Source organism: Micropterus salmoides, unplaced genomic scaffold (genome assembly GCF_014851395.1).
Source record: "Micropterus salmoides isolate LMB-PRFRI ecotype aquatic unplaced genomic scaffold, ASM1485139v1 Ms_hic_scaffold_9, whole genome shotgun sequence".
Lineage (NCBI taxonomy): Eukaryota > Metazoa > Chordata > Actinopteri > Centrarchiformes > Centrarchidae > Micropterus > Micropterus salmoides.
In genome coordinates this window covers 33,056,233-33,077,187 of record NW_024044681.1, presented here as the reverse complement: position 1 = coordinate 33,077,187, position 20,955 = coordinate 33,056,233, and the positions used below count along the sequence as shown (strand labels likewise).

At 39.3% G+C, this 20,955-nt stretch overlaps 1 protein-coding gene across 1 annotated transcript; it reads left to right on the top strand.

The window, feature by feature from the left end:
* The first annotated feature begins 591 nt into the window (after window positions 1-591).
* LOC119896165 lies at window positions 592-20,192 on the top strand. Its single transcript, XM_038709656.1, has 19 exons — window positions 592-744; window positions 1,266-1,513; window positions 1,602-1,750; window positions 1,960-2,088; window positions 2,181-2,342; window positions 3,926-4,055; window positions 4,163-4,296; window positions 4,397-4,556; window positions 4,638-4,741; window positions 5,626-5,729; window positions 17,232-17,479; window positions 17,610-17,758; window positions 17,835-17,960; window positions 18,052-18,213; window positions 18,345-18,546; window positions 19,116-19,246; window positions 19,368-19,527; window positions 19,620-19,723; window positions 19,839-20,192. Exons 1-19 carry the CDS (start codon window positions 646-648, stop codon window positions 19,970-19,972), a joined length of 2,835 nt encoding a protein of 944 aa, XP_038565584.1. The 5' UTR covers window positions 592-645; the 3' UTR covers window positions 19,973-20,192.
* Window positions 20,193-20,955: the final 763 nt, after the last annotated feature.

The following is a 20,955-nucleotide window of genomic DNA, read 5'->3' as shown; positions in this document are numbered from 1 at the left end:
GTGTTTGCTCACAAGGCACATCACTTGCTTCGTCTTATCAGTAGCCACAGTAGCCTGAGGCTTACAGAAGGCTGTTTGTGAGTAAGGACATTTGAATTCACAAAATACACCCTTAAAAATGTAAGTAGAATATCAAAATAAAAAATGAGAATATAACTTTTAGCGAGTGATGAAGAAATACGCAAATATGTTCAACACAAAAGGCAAATATTCAGTCAAGGTACCTTGGTCAACGCCTCCAGTTAATCTCTGTTACAGAGAAATCACTGTATGTTTAACTATGCAGCAGCACTGATAAAAAAACCTTAAAAATTACTTGCATCTGTATGAGTTTAAAGGTTGCTTTTGTCAGATGATATTATTGGCATTTTAGTATACACTTCACTTATTTTTTTAATCCAGTTAGTGCCTCAAAGATGATTATTTGATCTTTTGTTTCTGTATGTACATGTCATGTGTCAAATCATCATTGTTCTTCATAAATGTCGTTTAAGGTTTTGGGTTGGTGGCTAATCCATAAATGGATAAAATCACTGACTCAAGAAGGTAGTTACTCAACACGCCCACTCCCCAACACAGCTGTTCCTCAGCCTATATAACAACTGACTCCAGCACAGAAACACAAGTTGCATTCAGCGAGGAAGCATGAGGTCTTGCAGTCTGTGCATCGTGCTAAGTTTGGCAGTAGCAGTTTACTGCGGGCCAGTATCACAAGTTGCTGTGCAAGATGAAAGTTTTGCAGAGGTAAGTGTTTGCTTTTTCTTGTCATGCATTTAAAGAGGTCATATTATGCTCATTTTCAGGTTCATAATTTTATTTAGGGGTTGTACCAGAACAGGTTTACATGGTTTGATAAAAAAAATACAAAAAATCCTCGCATGTTTCAAGCTCGGAGAAGCCGGTAAACACGGCTTCGGTTCAGCTGTATATGTTCCCCTTACCAGCTTAGCAACATACTTTAAGTTCACTGACTTTATGTCCATTGACTGCCTGGATGGTAGCTAGTGTTTGGAAGTGAGAGGAGAGGCAGCAGGCAGACGTCTTGTCACTGTGTGCTGCAGCCACTCAGTGACTTTCCACTGGTGTTTTTGAGGGCGTTTGGCAAGCGTTATGACGCGTGTTTCAATAAAGGAGAGGGAAAAAGCCAACAAGCATAATACCACCTCTTTAAGACATGTTCCAAGTGCTTTTTGGAAATATTATTCCCCAAATCCTAAACACCATTACATTACTACAAGGTATTAAATTCTCATCTTCTTTTGCAGAGCTACCTGAAGAAATTCTTCAACCTAACAGAGGAGACAGGTTCATCTGGCAGACAGGGGATCAGCCCGGTGAGCAGGAAGCTGAGTGACATGCAGCGATTCTTTGGTCTCCAGATCACCGGGACGCTGGATGCTAAAACCTTAGAGATGATGAAGAAGCCCCGCTGTGGCGTTCCAGACGGCAACATTGCCAGTTTCTCCACTTTTGGAGAAAACCTCAAGTGGACTAAGAACAGCCTCACCTACAGGTGAATGATCTGAAGAGAGAAAGTGTGTGAAACAGTAATTGTAGGAAGTCTATCAAATAATGTTCTTGACTATTTTTCTGTCCTACAGGATAGAGAACTACACACCTGACATGCCAGTGTCAGAGGTCGATGACTCCATAGAGAAGGCACTGCAGGTTTGGGCCAAAGTCACTCCTCTGAGATTCACAAGAATCAACAGTGGCACCGCTGACATCATGATCTCCTTTGGCCGCCTACGTAAGTACAAAGTATAACCTCTCCCTATGATCAGTTTATTGGTTGCGACGTCCCTTAAAGCATCTAGCTTAACTACATGTGTTTCCTGAGTTTTCAATCACATTAGAAAGCTAATCAGTTGTAACAACAAGCTATCTGAAAACCCAGTTCTGAGTTCTCCAGATCTATTTTGTTTGCAAAGCTCAACATAAATTTGTTCTTGTTAACAGAGCATGGTGATTTTTACCCCTTTGATGGTCCTGATGGCACTCTTGCCCATGCCTTCGCTCCAGCACCTGGCATTGGAGGAGATGCTCATTTTGATGAAGATGAGACGTTCACTTTCCGCTCAAACAATGGTGAGTTTTTAATTTATGCGTTGTGTTGTGTCTCTTTTTTAAAAATTGCTCTTCACCCAGAACAACTGTATGTGTATCTGTTTCTGCTGTAGGCTACGTCCTCTTCATGGTGGCTGCCCATGAGTTTGGCCACTCCCTGGGCTTGTCTCACTCTGATGATCCTGGTGCTCTCATGTACCCAACGTACTCATACAGAAACCCTGACACCTTTGTTCTGCCCCGGGATGATGTCAACGGCATTCAGTCTCTCTATGGTCAGTACTAACTGGCTGGATCATCCATGCCTGTTTGCACGAAAAGCTAACAACATCACCAAAATCCCTAAATAAACTTTTGCAATAAACTCTTCTTTGGCTACGTTCAGACTGCAGGCCTTAATGCTCAATTCCGATTTCCTTCCCAGAATCAATTTTTTTTTGTCAGTTTGACCGCGGCCTGAAAGTGAAGAATAACACAACGTCACACGCAGCAGCACGCTGTTGAACAGAAGTAAACAAGGAGCCGCTGAGGTTAGCTCCAGTTAGCTCCTACTTGCCACCCTCCCAATTTTCACGTCTCCGTATTTCATTGTTCTCTCACGGGTCACATTTCTTCCAAAGTGTTCACAACAACTGCTCCACAATTCTCCCTCCCCTCCTCTCTCTCTCTCTCTCTCTCTCTCTCTCTCTCTCTCTCTCTCTCTCTCTCTCTCCCTCTCAGTGGTGGTTCTAGACCAATTTTTTTGAGGGGGCCAGACTGGGCCAGTTGTTTTGTCAGAGGGGCACATTCAATCCGGGACAAAAGAGACGCAATGTTCAAGCTTTCAGAATGTCTTGTTTAGTATATAATGTTTAGTATATAATTTAATGTTTTAGTATGTTTCAGTAACTTACAGTTATTTGTTTCAGTAACAGGATCTTTTCAGTAACTTAGTTATAGTTTTTTTAAATTACATTATAAAAGAAACCATTCCTGTTAACTTTAGCTGAAGTTACACTACATTCTTTGATGCAACACTTCTTTGTAAGGCTTAATGAACAGTAGAAGCTCTGGTGTATTAGACATTCTCTGGATCCCAGTTTGTATTTTGTATCCCACTATAACTTTTGCTAGGAAACAACAAACTTCTCCACATTCACCCCTGTTAATAGTCTTGAAGTCTGAAGTATACACAAAATTAAATACTTGATAGTAGGCCATCAACTGTGCATTATGGAGGCTGATACATATTTTGGCAGACTGCATGTCCAGCCTGGTTGGACCCGTAGGCTACTGTTATTGCTTCTTGTTTATGAAAAGTGCTGTTTAAATACAATGCATGATTAAATTGTTATAATGAATAATTTACCCTTTAAGGAGGGGGACTCAATTCCAGCAATATCCAAAGCTATCCACGCAATGGTAATGTGGATTACAAGGACAAAATATTGTCTACAAAGCTGCATTCAGTTTCATGTACATTTCGAGTCAATTAGATGTAATGTTAAGGCGAGCAATGTGTTAAACTGATTACAGCGGCCCGGTGGATTTCAGGTGTAAGAAAGGGAATTTGTGGGGAACTGGTAGTAAGGTAGAGAAGAAAGAGAGCCACTTGTTTAAGTATGGCTTTTTGTGGAGCTTTTTCATTCACCACGGCTCCGTCTAGAGCAGAACTGTGACAACAGCTGCTGAAGAGTGACGTCAAAGTCACATCAGTGGACCACATTTGAAAAGATCAGATTCCATGTGACTTGGCCTGTTCACACTGTCCCAAAAGGATCAGATCTGGGTCACATATGAGCAAAATAAAACGGTTTTGGGTCACTTTGGCCTGGCACAACTTTCTTGCAATGAGATGCTGACTTTATTTCACCTCCAGGTCCAAACCCAGACAAGGACCCTGTTAAGCCTGGACCTAAGCCTCCAACCACCCCTGATGCCTGTGATTCAACCATGGTCTTGGACGCTGTCACCACCCTGCGAGGAGAGATGCTCTTCTTCAAGGGCAGGTATTGTAGACATACAGTAGAACACTCACTTATCTGAAAGTCCATTAAGAGTGTTCTTCACACAAGGGCTGATTTATGAACTAACGTCTGTTGTTGTGTGTTCTCAGTTTCTTCTGGCGTAGCTACCCCCAGAGTGCGACACCACAGCAAAGTCTCATCACAAACTTCTGGCCCAATGCCCCCATCAACATCGACGCTGCTTATGAAAGCCAACAGTCAGACAGAATCTTTTTCTTTAAAAGTACTTGTTCTCTACTTAAAGCACATAATCGGACACTATTTTCAAGATATTATTTCTCTTTACATGCATATACTAAAAAATGTGTTTAATCTCCATACAGATCATAGAGTGTGGGCTTTCAGTGGCTATAATCTTGTACGTGGCTATCCTAAATCAATTGCCAGTGTTGGTCTGCCCACAAGCGTGAAGAAAATCGATGCAGCGCTCTATGATGCAGAATCTCGCAAGACTCTGTTCTTTGTAGACAGAGGGTACTACAGGTGTGTCAATTAATTTCAGTTTGAGCTATTCTTTTCCCTTTTCCCTTCTTGAATACATCTAATTGCTGTATATTTCTTCAGTTATGATGAGGCCAAAAGGACTATGGACCCAGGATTCCCTAAGCAATTAGATCAGACCTTCCCCGACCTGACCAACAAGGTGACTGCAGCTTTCCAGTACAGAGGTGAGTAGCTTTTAAAGCTGATCTGAGTTTCCAAATCAGGACTACTAGCATGAGAAATTCAGTTTTCTGACAAGAGGATTAATGCTGAGAGTTACTTGATCAACTCTCCTCTCAAACAATTAAGCTACAGCCAGGAAACAGTTAGCTTAGCTTAGCATAAAACAGGCTGGAAACAGAAGAAATCAGCTAGCAGCTACCCTGACTCTGTCCAAAGGTAACAAGATCTGCATTGCGGCACCTGTAAAGATCACTTATTATGACGTTACATCTTGTATGTTTAATTACTAACCACTATTTCATCTGCATCATCTAAGCAGCTGATCAGAGTTTCCACACTTGGGAGGTTTTAAGTTGTGAAAATGTCTTGTTGTTTTATTAACTTTACTGTTCACATCACTTGGGAATAAACATTGCTACGGCCCAATGACGTCATGAACTAATCGATTATTAAATCCGGTTGCAACTATTTTAATAATCAATTTTTGTCAATTACATCGATTATTTGTTGCACTACTGGTAAAAACAGCGCTGCACTGTTTACTTATTCTGCTTATCGTATTTCTTTTATTTCTTGTTGCTTTTCCCTGTGCTTCTTTGCCAATTTAAATTTCTTGGCCGGGCACAGTGACTTCCTGGAGGCTCCACTGGTTGCTTGGAAATTAGTGATGGTAAATTGTTATTTAGTGAGCTTGTAATTAGGTGCTATTAGGCAAATTGGCAGAGCCAGACTAACTGTTTTCCCTGCTGACCTGCCTTAATGCTAACCGCCTCCTGGCTCCAGCTTCATATTAAACAAACAATCAACTCATCTAACCTTGCAAGACAGCGAAGTGTATTTCATAAAATGTTTAACCATTCACTAACACTGAGCCTCTGTTCGGCAGGTTTTGCTTACATCTACAGTGGACCCTATATGTTTGAGTACAACCTGGAGACGAGGAGGTTGTACCGTGTGCTGAGGAACAGCTACTTCTTGCGCTGTACTCACTCCTAGGACAGTTAACTAGCTGTGAAGGAGGGGAAGTTGTTTATGTAGCCACATGTACACTGAAAAAGTACATTTCATATATTTCTATTATTCCAAATATTATATTTTCAGCATTTAATTCACATTTAGAGCTGTAAACAAACAAAAAGTATTAGAATATATTAATAAAATGTGACATTTTTGTATACTGTCTACATGTCTGTTATATGTTGATACAACCCCCAGAAAGGTTCATTACAAAAGAGGTCTAACATAATCAAGAGTCATGGAGTTGCAAGAACAAATATTAAGTAAACAATGAAAGGTCCCATAAATCAACCCTAAACAACAATTAACAACCTCAACAACAGAATAACAGGTCTTATGGGCTGCCCCCCACCCCCCCAAAAAAACAACAACACAAAAAACAAGAGTCTACATCACACAGGTCACAATGACAACCTGCTGCTGCCAATCAGTCTAGTGAGTGCACTGTTTTTGCCATTATTGAAGTTCTTGCTTATAGTAAAGTGTATAGTAAAAATGCTTTCTCAACCAAAAATCTAGTTAGTTATATCATCAGGGGGAATGTGAGAAATATACAAAATCTATGTATTATGGCGGATGTATTCCCCTGCATGCTGCTCAGAGTCATCTCAATCAGTGTTTCTCCATCTCCTCTCACACCATGCGCATGCCGGCAGGAGAGAGAGTGCGTTACTACTCTGTAAAAAAAAAAAATTAAATAGAAAATAACTTTAAATTTGTACAGTATTTTTTAAAATGTAATACAAAACTCTGTAAAAGTACAGACATTACCGGTAAATTAACAACCCAACTGTTATTTTATGTTTTAAGCCAAATTACAAATTACATTTATTTTTATTTATTTTTGTACAGAGATCCTGTGTAAAGGTATAACATTAAATTACATTTACTCATTTAGCTGACACTTTTATTCAAAACGACTTACAATTGCTACACATGTCAGTGTCTTGCTCAGGGACATTGGTGGATGTGTCACAGCGGAATGTGAACCTGGGTCTCTCAAAGGCATGTGTCTTATCCACTGTTCCATCGCCACCCTGTTTGATTAATAAAACTTTACTATTATTACATTTTTATTTATACAATGGAAGAAAAACATCATTAAATGCAGTTCAAACTAAATAAACATATTTCTGTTTTATCTTTTTAAGGCACCATATTGTACAAAATCCACTTTGTCTTTTCAACTTAAATATATGTCCCCAGTGTGTCGCAAAAACCCCAAACTAGGAGAGAAAAACATTATCTATCTTTTTCTCCTTTTCCCATACAAGCCCATTTTCACTCAAGCCATAATTTCTTTGAATGACACGTTGTGTTTGCTGTTTCATGTGTCATTGTCATGATCATATGACAGATTAGTTAGTACTTTAACACATCCAGAGGTTTGCCATGTCAAAGTTTTTCATCACAGAACGAGCCTACTTCAGCCATTTTTTCTTTCATCCCCATAATGTGGTCATACTGTGTGTGAGATGGGAAGTGATTGGTTGACATCATTTTATATAATAAATTATAGTTAATTGTAAATCTCTAAATATGGCAGAAATGTAAGAATAATCTACATTTAAGGCTGATCTACATAGGTCTGAAAATAAAAATCCAAGTGATTGTAAGGCCATATGTTCTAAAACTGATATTTAATATATTTTTATTAAGATAAAGGAAATATGTTTGTAATTACATATTAAGAAGGACAATGTCAAACATTTAAAATCAAAGCAAGAATACCATAATTATTATCATATTCTTGATTATAATTCATTTTAGTTTAAACCGCTGTGTTTTTTCCATCCCACCCCTGTGTTTTTTTCATCCTGACTGGCTGGGACAGAAGAAACAATGCAAAACTTACATGCTAAGTCAAATTATTCCACATTTGTACAAAACCTGGCATTAATAGCACATGTGAGTTGTTGACCACAGCCAGCAAAAACTTGTTTCTGTCTGTAATCTTATCTATTAAAATTACATTTATCTAAAAAGTGTCTAAATGGTCCCGTTTCTACCCTACTGAATACACCGTTCTCAGCCCCTACTGGTACTATTCACTAATAGAAGCATTTAATATATTATATAATAATCAAGTACCATGTATCTTAAAAATATCTTTTTGGAGATAATGTTGACGGTGTTAAAAGTTGCAAATCAATGATGATATGCTAATATCATTGTTAATGTTAGCAATATTAATATTTTTATATTATATATTTATATTGTAATTATTGCTTAAATGCATTACTATTTGTATTTTTATATTTATATTTATATCCCTGTAATCCCACCTTCCCCTTATTCATGCATTTATACACTCATAATTATTTATTTATTTGGTTAATTATTAAATTATTTTATTTCGCCTAAGTGTTTGTTTTTTGTTTGTTTTGTTTTTATTAACTTTTAAAATTGTATTTATTTACTTATTTTTATTCTTATTATTAATATTTTTATATGTTTGTTTGTTTGTTGTTTTTATTGATTATTTACTTTTGAATTTCTGCCTTACCCTCTCAAGGCCCCCTGATCGATACCCCTACCCTCACTCTCCCTGCTCTTACCCGGGAATTTAAAAATAATAATAATAATAATCATAATAATAATAACAACAATAATAAAATTAAATAAATAAAAATAATAAGATTTACTAATAAATAAACATTCAGCACAGGAACAGATCCACTCCGACTGAGTCTGGGGGTTGTTCCAGGTGCAGGGCGACCAGCGGGTGATGCCCTTTGGCAGCCAGCTCCCTCCCATAGGGCCTGGGGTCGACTGATGTGGGCCAAAAAATCCCTCAAACAAACTATTTTAATTTTCTTGCTGTTGTTTTTCTTTATCTTTTTCTAGTTAATCCCCCCCCCCTTTTAATCTCTATACTTTCCCCCACACCACCCCCCTTTTTCTATCTCTTGAAGATACACACACACACTCATACACAAATTGCCTTTAAACATCTTTAATACCAACAACCAAGTACTGTTGTGTCTGTTATGTATGTCACCTGTTACGTGTTTCGTCATCTAAAAAAAAAGTTGCAGGTTTTACATGAATTGTAACTCTGAAGGTAATTGACGCTGAAAGTGCGATCTCCGGGAAGTTCCACGTGGGTTTGGTGGAACTTGGCGAAGTGTAAGTGTCATGTATAGTTGCACATTTTATATACTGATGCAGATGTAAGTGGGTTTATGGTTGTTAACATGATTTATTTTATGTTTTCTGTCGATAGTCATAGCCCACTGCTGTATTTCTACCGTGTTTTTAATACATTTTTATGTATTTTATTTTATTTTGCCTTTTCTTTCTCCTAACATTTTTGGCTGTTAGAGACTGTTACAAAATTCAGCATTTGAGCTTGTTATGTGAAAGACTCAGTAGCATACCACTCTGTCAAATGACCTGCACATGTGGTCAAAAATAAACCTGGAGCTACAAAAACCTCTGAAGTAATTATGTTCTGTGTGGCATCTAATTCCATGGGCAACTAGCTCATCATTTCCTTAGCTTGACATTCAGTTGAGATATTTAGTACCTTACATTGCAGCCGCTGTCTGCCTGCAGCATGTAGTTGCAAATCTGAGTGCTTGACATAAGCTAACGCTAGCTGATTAGCATGTTGTTTTTTGATTTTGTCTTATAACAGTCACAGTTACAAAATCTTCTCAAAACTGTAAGTTGCTGTTAACATTGTGTTACATTATTTAGCAGAGTAACGGTTCTGGCATTTAGTAGGCTATAAAGATCAACTCAGCACAAAAATGATCGTCCATTAATTGATTATAGCGGGATAACTTTGAGAAAGTTATCTCTTAACTCACTTCTCAGCGTGAGAAATACAAGGTGTGCAATGCACGTGTCTCATGGCGAACGCGTGAGACTTGAGAGCCCTGCTGCTATATCACACCACAGTTGAATTTTCAGCCTTTGTTTAAAACAGAGCAGCTGATAGTAGAGAGAGCAACAACCTGCTCATTTCACTGCATTTACCCTAAAGGCTAGAATACATGTGCACTCCAAATTTAGCTGTAGTTCTGTGTCCATGCTAACTAAAATGCTTTGGGGCGGCCCCTGGGGGCAAGATACTGACGGCTATTCCGCCAGTGTATGAGTGAGTGTGAATGTTAGTTTCCGTTTGAGCACTTAGGCTCAGTGTATGAATGTGTGTGACTGGTGAATGCAGATGTAGTGTAAAAGCGCTTTGAGTGGTCGAAAAGACTAGAAAGGCGCTATACAAGTACGGAGCATTTACATTTAAAAACACTGTCAGTCAAAACATCCACGCGAAAAAGAAGGAAGACATGGCTGGTGTCTTTAAATAGAGTTGCTAAACGCCTCACTGAGATCACCTCACTGAAAGAACCCATCTCTGCATTGTGGGGAGCAAGGTTTGTTGATGTGTATGCATGTAGAGTTGACCTATGCCTTATGACTGTTCAATCAATAGGTGAGAAGTTTACCCCTTGAGACACAGCCCCGCTCATTTGCATAATGAGGCAGAAATGTAAAAAGGGGAGACAGAAATGAATACCTTTGGGGAAAAATATTAAGACATATACATAAGGACAATATATACATATACATGGGGTGGCATGGTGGTCTGGTGGATAGCGCTGTGGCCTCCCAGCAAGAAGGTCATGAGTTCAAACCTCAGTTGCCCCATCCTATCTGTGTGGAGTTTGACTGGTTATTTGTCTGTGTCGCCCTACGATGGATTGGAGGCCTGTCCAGGGTGTACCCTGCCTTTTGCCCAGTGACAGCTGGGATTGGACTGGGATTAGCAATTTAAAAGAGATACCGTAAAAACCTAATTTAATAGCCAAATCCCAAATATCACGATTTATTTCAGGCAGGATCACGATTAATTTTCCTGTTGGTTTTTAAGACTATTTTGTTACTGGTTTAAAAGAGAAAAATAACACTACTTTATTATATAGCCTAATGAATCATTTAAACCGCAAAGAACTGATTCATTTTGTTCTTATAACATTTTAAAGATCTGTTTGCTTCAGCATATTTAAAAACACAAAGACAGGGAGGGACTTGTTGCAGATATTGATTGGCGTTTACAGTAGCCAATAGCGCTGAATGTGCATTACGCCCCCCACCCTGTCATGTAGACTTTGCCGACTTATTGAGCTCTCAATGAATAAACACTGCGGCCGGCCCGGGACCTAACACAGCCTCCGAAACCGACAGAGGCCAATTTTGACGACGGTGGTTCTTTCCGGGTTTGACTCTTTGCACCCCGGGGCTGACTCAGCTAATAAAGGACAGCTAACAACATCTGTAAATCACCTCGGGACTATATTCCCTGTTGATCTGTTGTTCGGTCCCGTTCATGCCGTGTTTACTGGGAGGCTGCTGAGCGCAGTGTCGTTGACCACTCGCACGGCTCTGGTTCTGGGGTGCCACTCTCTGACGTTATTCTGGCCTGAAAACTTTGCGTATGTCTTTGTGATACTTTACTGTTTCTTTTAACGTAATAATCACAATTGTGGATAGTGTTTGCAGTTTATAATATAACGCCTGCAGTAATCAGGCGTGACATTTCTAAACGTGATAATAGGCAATAATAGAAGGCTGTTGTTGTTGATGCATTATGTGTTTGGTAGGCCTATGTCTAATATTCTTGTTTATATTTGGAAAACAGGCTGTACCAATCCAGTCCTTTTTATCTGTTGAAATACCTTTAAATGGCCAATATAACCCATAACATGCAGTATTTCACTTGCCTCAAAGTTATTGCAGCTGCTACTTATTGACTGAAAGGTAGATTCTGCCTCAAAATTACTTGTTTTCATTCGTGAGGGTTATGTTTGACCGATTATAGGCCTAGGACTTTTTACCTCTTAAAATACCTTTAAATAGCCAAAACAACAAATAAATTGCGGTATTCAACTTGCCAGAAAGTGACTGCAGCCTCTATTGACTGAAAGGTAGTTTCTGCCTCAAAATGAGTTGATTTCATTCAGATGTTATATTTGACACATTATAAAACCGAAATTGTTCACCTTTTTAATTTCATATGTAATAAGATATTTTTTAATCACATACTGACCACCAAACCAAAAATCTGGTCACTTTAGAAACAAGAAGTAACACTTGTCTTCTGTTCATCAACAACCTCAGAGAGTTGAGGTAGAGCAGCCAGGATGTTATTGCTTTATTGAGCATTTTTTAAATTTCTGTATTAATTTTCGCTTTCGGCAAACATGGCCCTCCATAACCTATTACAGAAATACAGTCATTGTAAAACGAAGAGGTTTTTTTGATTAAAGAGCAGTGGACCACGATCAACCACATCTTTACCAAGACCTGTAATTAATACAAAGGTGAATAAATAAAGAAGCAACTCAAAAGAGATCAACTTAAGTCTCATTGTATAATATAATTTATACCTACTTTTTTTTAATGTATTTTTGGTACATTTAATAGGATGTTTATTTCTTTATTGAGCATTTCTTTATTTAATTTCTTTTTAATAGGATGGCTAGCTGCAGGGCTAACTCAGCTAATTAGCTAGGGGCTAGCTGACAGCTAACAACAAATAAAGCAATGTCCATCAGCAAATCACGGAAAGTTGGAGGAGGACATTAGAGGGAAATACAGAACATATTTTCTCTATAAAGTATGATCCACTTTCACCACAACCAGTGAATAAAGTTATAAAGTTGTGATTTTGTACAGTAATCAGGTTTCCCAAAGTGTGCCCCTTTTCTAAAATGGCATGCTCAGACAGAAGGTGAATAGAGGTGCTGAAGCCATGTCAAAATCTTATTTGGTGTGAATTTGAGTTGTGGGATGTCAAAATACAACAAAAGACTGGAACATGGACACAGAGGAATAGTACTACAGGATCTGGTTGGTCACCTAGTCTAATAGGGTGAACTCATATCCTGCAATAAAGTAGGCGTGATCAGGTAAGAAAAAAAATTCCTGTAATTTTCTGTAACAACCTTTTTTAAAGTTTAAGTGTTTATTGTTTCCTGTTATTTACTGTTTACTGTTTATTGTTTACGGCGGATAAAGAAATATTAGTCATTGTGCTACAAATTGTGGTTAACTCACAAAATAACCCAGAGGCCATCAAGTTGTCCATCTTGACATTTTGTTAATTGCATTGGTTGTTACCAACTTGTCAGCCATTCTGAAAGGTCGAGGGGCGGGATGCAAGGCGACTGCGTAGAGTGACGTCACAGGTAAATTTTTTTGTCACATTACAAAGGATTGTAAAATGAGATGCAGTTTTTAGTTCCCTTAACTACATATGACATATGCAAATTGATATACAGAAACTATCAATATTTAGCATTTGTGCATTGCTGAGGATGAATTTGAGTACAACTGTTTAAAAGAATTAAGGGAACACTTAAATCACACATCAGATCTCAATGAACAAAATAGTTTAAAATTCAGAATCTTTACTGTACATTGTAAACAGTCAACGGAAACCAAAATCACCAACCAATTGAGGGCTGGATTCATGTGCCAGTATGCACTCCTATCAATGTCTGAGGCATCAGTGAGCTCCTGGACAGTCTGTGGTGCTACTTGGTGGCATCTACAGTCTATGCATCTGATGCACCGATACATAACATCCTCAATTTATTCTCAATTGGATTCAGGTGTAAGGAACATGAGGGTTGGTCAATGGCATCAAGACCACACCATCACTGACCACTGTCAAACCGGTCATGCTGGATGATGTTGCAGGCAGCATAACGTTCACCAAAACGTCTCCAGACTCCTTCACGTCTGTCACATGTGCTCAGTGTGACCCTGCTCTCATCTTTGAAGAGAACAGGTCATCAATGGCGGACCTGCCAATTCCAGGTGTTCTCTGGCGAATGCCAATCAAAGTGCTTGGTGGTGGGCACAGATATCACTAAAGGATGGGTCCTCATGCCACCCTCATGTTTGTTCAGAAACATGCACACCAGTAGCCCACTGGAGGTCATTTTGACAGTGCTCCTCTGCTCCTTTCTTTCGTACAAAGGAGCAGATACTGGTCCTGCTACTGGTTTGATGCCCTTCTTACAGCCCTGTCCAGCTCTCCTCGTGTAACAGCCCGTCTCCTGATATCTCCTTCATGCTTTAGAGACTGTGCTGGGAGACGCAGCAGACCTTCTTGCGACGGGATTTATGGATGTGCCATCCTGGAGGAGCTGGACTACCTGTGCAGCCTGAATGGTGCTGCCTCACGCTATCAGTAGTGACAAGGACACTACCAAAACGCAAAACTAGGGAACAGTCAGTCAGGAAGGAAGGAAAAGGAGAGAGCAAAATCCATGACCACCACCTGCAAAACCATTCCCTTTTGGGGGGGTTGTCTTGATTGTTGCCTCTCCTGTGCACCTGTTGTAACTTTCATTTGCACCAAAACAAGAGACACTGATTCACAAGTGTAACTAACTGATGATGTTATACTGTGATGAGAAAGTGTTTTTTTTAGCAGTGTACAGTGTAAGAAGAAGCTGACGTTAATGGGTGTTGCTATATGTGGTAATATTGTCAGCTAGTTTAAAGCTCAAACAAACTCGGCATGAGAAGTAAAGGAGGTTTGGAATGACAAAAGTGACTGAGTAAACTGTCACGTACACTCATTAGGCAGACAGGATAGAAAACACTCCATGGACTGCAAAGAAAAGAAGACATCTCCCGTTCAGTTGTCACTTAATCTGGACTGGTTCCACCAGCCCATCTGCTATTCCACTCGCCCCCCTCATCATGCATCGCCCAGTTCTTCATCCTGCGCTCATAGGTGACAACTCAGGGATTTCTAACTAGGTTAACCTATGCACGTGCTATTGCATTTGGCAGTTTGCGCTAGCAATTATATAGAGCATATGTCAGTACCAAACATTCACACTCCCAACTTGTCACATATGGACTCTTGGTCAAGCTTTTTAACGCCATGGGTACTCCTTTAGCAACGTTTTTCAACGTGTAGGGCTCCGCACTCAAGTTAGCGGCATCAACTATGCAACGTCTGGTCAACTTAGCAATAATAATATGCAACGTCCAGTTAGACTTTTAGTTACATTTGTGAAACAGCATGTTGTTAATGTTGTGAAATTTGGTTAGGTTTAGGCACCAAAAACTAACCTACTAGGTTTGACTTAAAATAACATTACTTACATTACTTGACTTACGGAAGTCAAGTAATGTTAACAGAGTAACTTGCATAAATTACGTCACTTTTGTAACTTCAATTTTAAATTTTTGTTTCACGCGGGTTACGAACACCAGTCTCCTGGCTGAAAGTCTGGTTTCAGGCCCACCGGTCGACCCCAACCACCTACTTGCTCATACCTTTCTGTTAAATATCCTACAGCGTTAAAAAATGATGCTAAGGGGCTCCCAAGTGCGTTACAAATTGATGCCAAGGTGTCTTGACCATACATCCATATATGACGACTTGGGAGTGAGAACGGGTTGTCTGTACAGACAACTGAAATAAAGTTTGTTTAAGGAATGGTAAAAAATTAAATCCTACGTTATTTTCAGTGAATCTTATTGTGTCCTTTTTTTTCTGTTTTCCTTCAGATGCACAAGTGTTCCAGCTGATTACTGACACTTTGGAGAAAGATAATTCTTTATCTGTCACTTCTGGTGCAGATTAATTTGCCTTTTGTGATATGTTTTGATTTTACTTATTAATACACTGTATAGTTAGGATTCTGAATTAAAAGACAGTGTAAAGTTTGTCCACATATATTATCAGAACTGTACCACAGGGCTCAGGAGAATATTGTGAAACCAATATACAACTACATTTGAAAAAAAAAGTAAGCTAAAGAACAGACAAACAAACAACAACAACCCTCTCAGCCAAATGACACTTCATTTCTTAGTTACTGTGAGAATTGCTTGCAAATGTAAAATTTCATTTTGTGACATTGCCATCATTTATGTAACAGCAGAAAAGATGAAAAGGAAGAGATGCCACAGACTGAAGCAACAACAAGAACGCAAATTGAAGAGTATGGTATGTCAGCCAGGCAGCCCGGGTTTGCAACCAGTATTAGCTTCATTTTGTGCTCACATGGCTCCCTCTCTTGTGTTCTTTGCTCGCTACATCCACTGATTCATTATATCACATACCAAGTGGACATTAAGGAGGCTGTAGAAATACACTCACTTTTGAGAAGCAACACAATGAAAGCTGATAATCAGAGCGCGGTTCTGAGCCTGTGAGATGCTGTTGGTGTCTATGTCTGTTGCCATTTGGTTATAGTGACAAATTCAACCATTTAGAAGAATGTGAGCTTATAGAGGGCCTAAGTGTGTCCAGATAATTATCAGTGCTGCTGTCTGATATTTGCCCCACATATTATAAAAACGGTTCCAGCACAAAAAGCTTTGCTCCCCGAATTTGCATTAAGTATGTTCCTCATGTAATTTAACAAGTTAAAGCAAACGGAAAGAATCGCAATACGTAACAGTGAGAAACAATACTGTTAAATCACCAACAACTCAAAGGGCCTGTGTAAACACTTTTCTGAAACAAAACAATATGTTCCTACAGTTCATGTTCTGATCCACATCATGTTCATGCAGGCCCAAGCTATTCCAACCATTTACCACATCTTACTCTTCCACCCCCCGACTTTCTCTCTCATCACTACAACTATTATATATCTCCTGTTTTTCTAAATGGACCTGTTCAGACACTTGCAGGAATGTTTTGTTGCCCCATCATGCATCATTCTCTGCTCTTTATCTAGCAACCAAAACATTGAAATGGACAGTTTCAGGAAATACCCAACTAGTGCATTACAACTCTACATATCAGCAGAGCCTGACAGGAAGAATAACTAGGCTACCCGGAGTTATTCCTTCTTCTCTGCAGTAGAAAAAAGGAATCATGGAAGGTGCACTGGCTGTTAAAACTGGGATGATAGTTGTGATTCTTGCACACTGTGGAGCTGTGCCCACTACTTCACCCAGCCAAGAAGAGCAGTCTAAGGCCCAGGTAAACATGAGGTGTTCTTAAAGTTCAAATATTGCACAATTTTGGTGTTAATTTATATATTAAAAGTTCCACCCTTTTTAAATGTTGTGATATGAAAAGGAAAAATGTTCTTCCTGATAATAGAAATATTAATTTCCTACCAATGCCTACCTCTGTAGTCATTTTGTGGGAGAGTGAACAATAAACTGTGTGGCTGATATTAATCAGATAAATTGGCAAACAGTAATGTTAGATAACATTCATGCAGTGTTCTGTTCTCCAGTCCAGTGTAGGAATGGTGTAGCTAATAATGAAAACGACTTAATTACAAAAATTTTATTTGATTTAATGGAAATCTTGAGGATTATAACAAAAAATGACAATTTTAAAACCTTCTTTATTCTTTAATCTTCTCTATTTATCTGTTCTCAAACTTCTGCATTTAAATTTCAAAATTACTAATCAGTCAAATTACACATGTATAGAGTTTATTAGAATTGTTCTCGCCTGTTTTCTTTATCCAGGACTATCTGTCTCAGTTTTTCTCTGATGTGGGTGTCAGTGCCCCAGGCAGTGTCTGGCGCAGCTCTCTAGACTCCTTTGAAGACACTCTCAGAAAAATGCAGGGTTTCTTTGGCCTGGAGGTGACAGGGCAGTTGGACTCCAACACCCAGGACGTGATGGCTCGTCCCCGCTGTGGTTTCACAGATGTGACCAGATATGGCCACTTTGACGGTCGACCAAAGTGGGACAAGTCTGTAATCACATACAGGTACTACACAAGACCTCCATATCAGAACAAAGACCAACAAGTCTCTGCAAGCAGTTCATCCAAACATAAAGCACAATGAGCTCCTGTTGAGAGACTTTATAAACCATTTTCACTCTCGCCATTGCCATAGGATAACCGAATACACACCAGACTTGAGTCAAAGTGATGTGGATGCGATCATGGCCAAAGCTCTGAAACTCTACAGTGACGTCATTCCTCTGGATTTCAAGCAGATCTACAGCGGCACCGCTGACATTATGATCACATTCAAGGCTCGAGGTAATGCAGTGCCTTTAGTGGCTTTGAGAAAATGTTTGATCTAGTGTTAACTTTATTGTTCTCCTCTCAAAACCAGACCATGGAGATTTTGCTCCATTCGATGGGAAGGGTGGGGTCTTGGCCCATGCATTCTCCCCCGGAGAAGGAACCGGAGGTGACACCCATTTTGACGAAGACGAAAACTGGACTCTAACCTCAGCAGGTGCTGACATTAAAGAAACATTGTTATTGAGTTGATATAATGTTACAGCTGATTACGGGGCCACAGTCATTTTATCAGTGTGTATCTGCAGGAACCAACCTGTTCTTGGTGGCAGCCCATGAGTTGGGCCATGCACTAGGATTGGCCCACTCTCAGGTTCCGACAGCCCTGATGTATCCCACCTACCAGTATGTGAACACAGTGGGGTACGAGCTACCAAATGATGACAGGCAAGGAGTTCAGGCCATCTACGGTGAGAGCTCTACCAATTCATTGCAACTTATGGGGTATAACATTTCAGAAAGAGAGCATTTTTCATGAAGGCACTGACAGAATATCCTTAATTAAAGAGCTTTACCCTTTCTTTGTCTTTTTCTCTCAAAGGAGTCAGAGCAACATTAGGTCAACCGACAACTAAACCTGACCCAAATCCACAGCCTACCATAAAACCTGTGCCAAAACCACAACCTAGACCTGAGCCAGATCCTGAACCCACATCTAAACCTCCTCCAGACAGGTGCAGCAGGGACCTGATTTTTGATGCTGCAACCTCCATTCAGAGCAATCTTTACTTCTTCAAAGATGGGTGAGACATTTATACACATATTTTTGATTTAGTCGTTTAAGTTTCACAAAAACATGCTACTTCCATTAAATAGCTTTTCCAAAAAAAAGTGACAACTGAACGGGGGATGTCTTCTTTTCTTTGCAGTCCATAGAGTGTTTTCTATCCTGTCTGCCTAATGAGTGTACGTGACAGTTTACTCAGTCACTTTTGACATTCCAAACCTCCTTTACTTCTCATGCCGAGTTTGTTTGAGCTTTAAACTAGTTGACAATATTACCACATATAGCAACACCCAGTAACGTCAGCTTCTTCTTACACTGTACACTGCTAAAAAAAACACTTTCTCATCACAGTATAACATCATGTTAGTTAAACTTTAGGGATATCAGTCTGTCCAGCTAGTAAGCATGAGCGATTGTGAATCAGTGTCTCTTGTTTTGGTGCAAATGAAAGTTACAACAGGTGCACAGGAGAGGCAACAATCAAGAGCTAGCTAATAGTTATTTTGAAAGTTAAATGCTTTCAGTAAGATTTTTTTTCTGTCAGTGCCAGTTTATCATTGAAGTTTGTGTTTTGTTTTTTGACAGGCATTTCTGGAAGAGGAGCAGCTCCTGGGACGGCATCATTATGATGAAAATTCAGTCTGTCTGGCCTGGAATCAGCAAAGTTGATGCTGCCTATGAGTATGGAAAAAGCAGTACTGTCATTTTCTTTGAAGGTACAAAATAAGCTCAGTCAAAAATCCACAAAAGGCCTTTTTTGTTATTTAAAAATGACAAAAAACATTAAATAAATGCGGTAACCAATTAGGAACATAACTCTACCTTTTCACGTCACAGGGAATCGTTACTGGAGGATCAGAGGAAACACTGTCCTACCTGGTTATCCCAAACCTCTCAGAGATTTTGGCTTCCCCACATCTGTCACCAAGGTAGATGCTGCTGTCCATGTGTCATTCACAAGCAGAACCCTCCTCTTCGCGGGGAACCAATACTGGAGGTGAGTAATGGCTGGCTGTAAACATCTAGGCTGAAACCAGATATATATAGACACCAGATGTTGATGAACACCTCTCCATATTACTCATATAGCTACAATGACAGGAGTGGCAGAATGGATGCTGGGTACCCAAAATTGATTCACACAGAGCTCAGAGGGATTGGCAACAGAGTGGATGCTGCCTTTGAGAACAAAGGTAGGTAGCAGTGTGCAACAAAAGTGCAATGATATAACTTCTGTCATGAATTGGTACTATGAATTGAATAGAATTATTTCCTGTTTGGAGATACCAATGATGCATCCCCTTTTAGGTTTCCTGTACTTTTCAAATGGATCCCGACAAACGGAGTACCACTACCAGCGAAGGAGAGCGCTGCGCACTCTGTTAAACTATGAGTGGATGGATTGCACACACACATACACACAACTCCTGAGCACAAAATAATAGCTATGGTATACTTCACTAATCTGAGCTTAAGCAGGCTTTTCTGTAGAAATCTGCATAGAAATACAGTATTTGAAAAAAGAAATACATAACGAAATAGCTAATAATTGTGCAGGCAACAGCTTCTTGTTATGCAGTCAATGTTTATCTTGGAAATGCATGAATCAAACATGTTTTAAATAAACTTCAAAAGTAAAAAAATAAATAAATCATGAATGAATTGTGCTTCTTCATTATGCCTGAGTGTGAATTAGGATGCACTAGAATATGGGAAATCTGGCAACTTCGGTATGTGTTTGAAACCAGGTGAGTTGAGTAGGAGATTTGATTTGATTTATTAGGTTTCCCATCTTCCTTGGGTCCACACAAAACACTTAACACCTGGGGGAGCCGAGATAGAACCGCCGACCTTCCGATTAACGGCCAACCCGCTCTACCTCCTGAGCCACAGCCCCCCATATATAAAAACACACTACACAATCAATGCACAAAACAACAGATTACAAGGAAAACACAATCAATAGACAGAATAAATACAAGAAAAGACATGACTTTTCACTCTGATATCATCTGAGTGCCTCAGAGGTCACACGGTAGACAAATAATGAATAGTGTGCACAGCTTAGCAACCAGCGGGTGAGATTTGTTTTTTCACTGCAACAGCAACTGTGACTGAAGCAAAACACCCCAAATCAGGCTGAGCCTGAATGATCCACTTGAAGGCTTTCAGTACTGGACACACCATTCCAGTCTTGTCCAGTTTCAGTTTAATAATTTATATTCTGTTCAAAATCAAAACATATATCTTTAAATGTAGTTTTCATATGTGTTAGAGCAACGTTATTTATATTAAAATGAACTTATATTTTTAAGATACTTATCTTGTGGAGTTCATGGAAATAGTAATAACGCAAACTGTGATTTCATTGCTAAAACTACAACAACCATAATGCTCAGCCAACGATGACGTCAGGAGAACACAC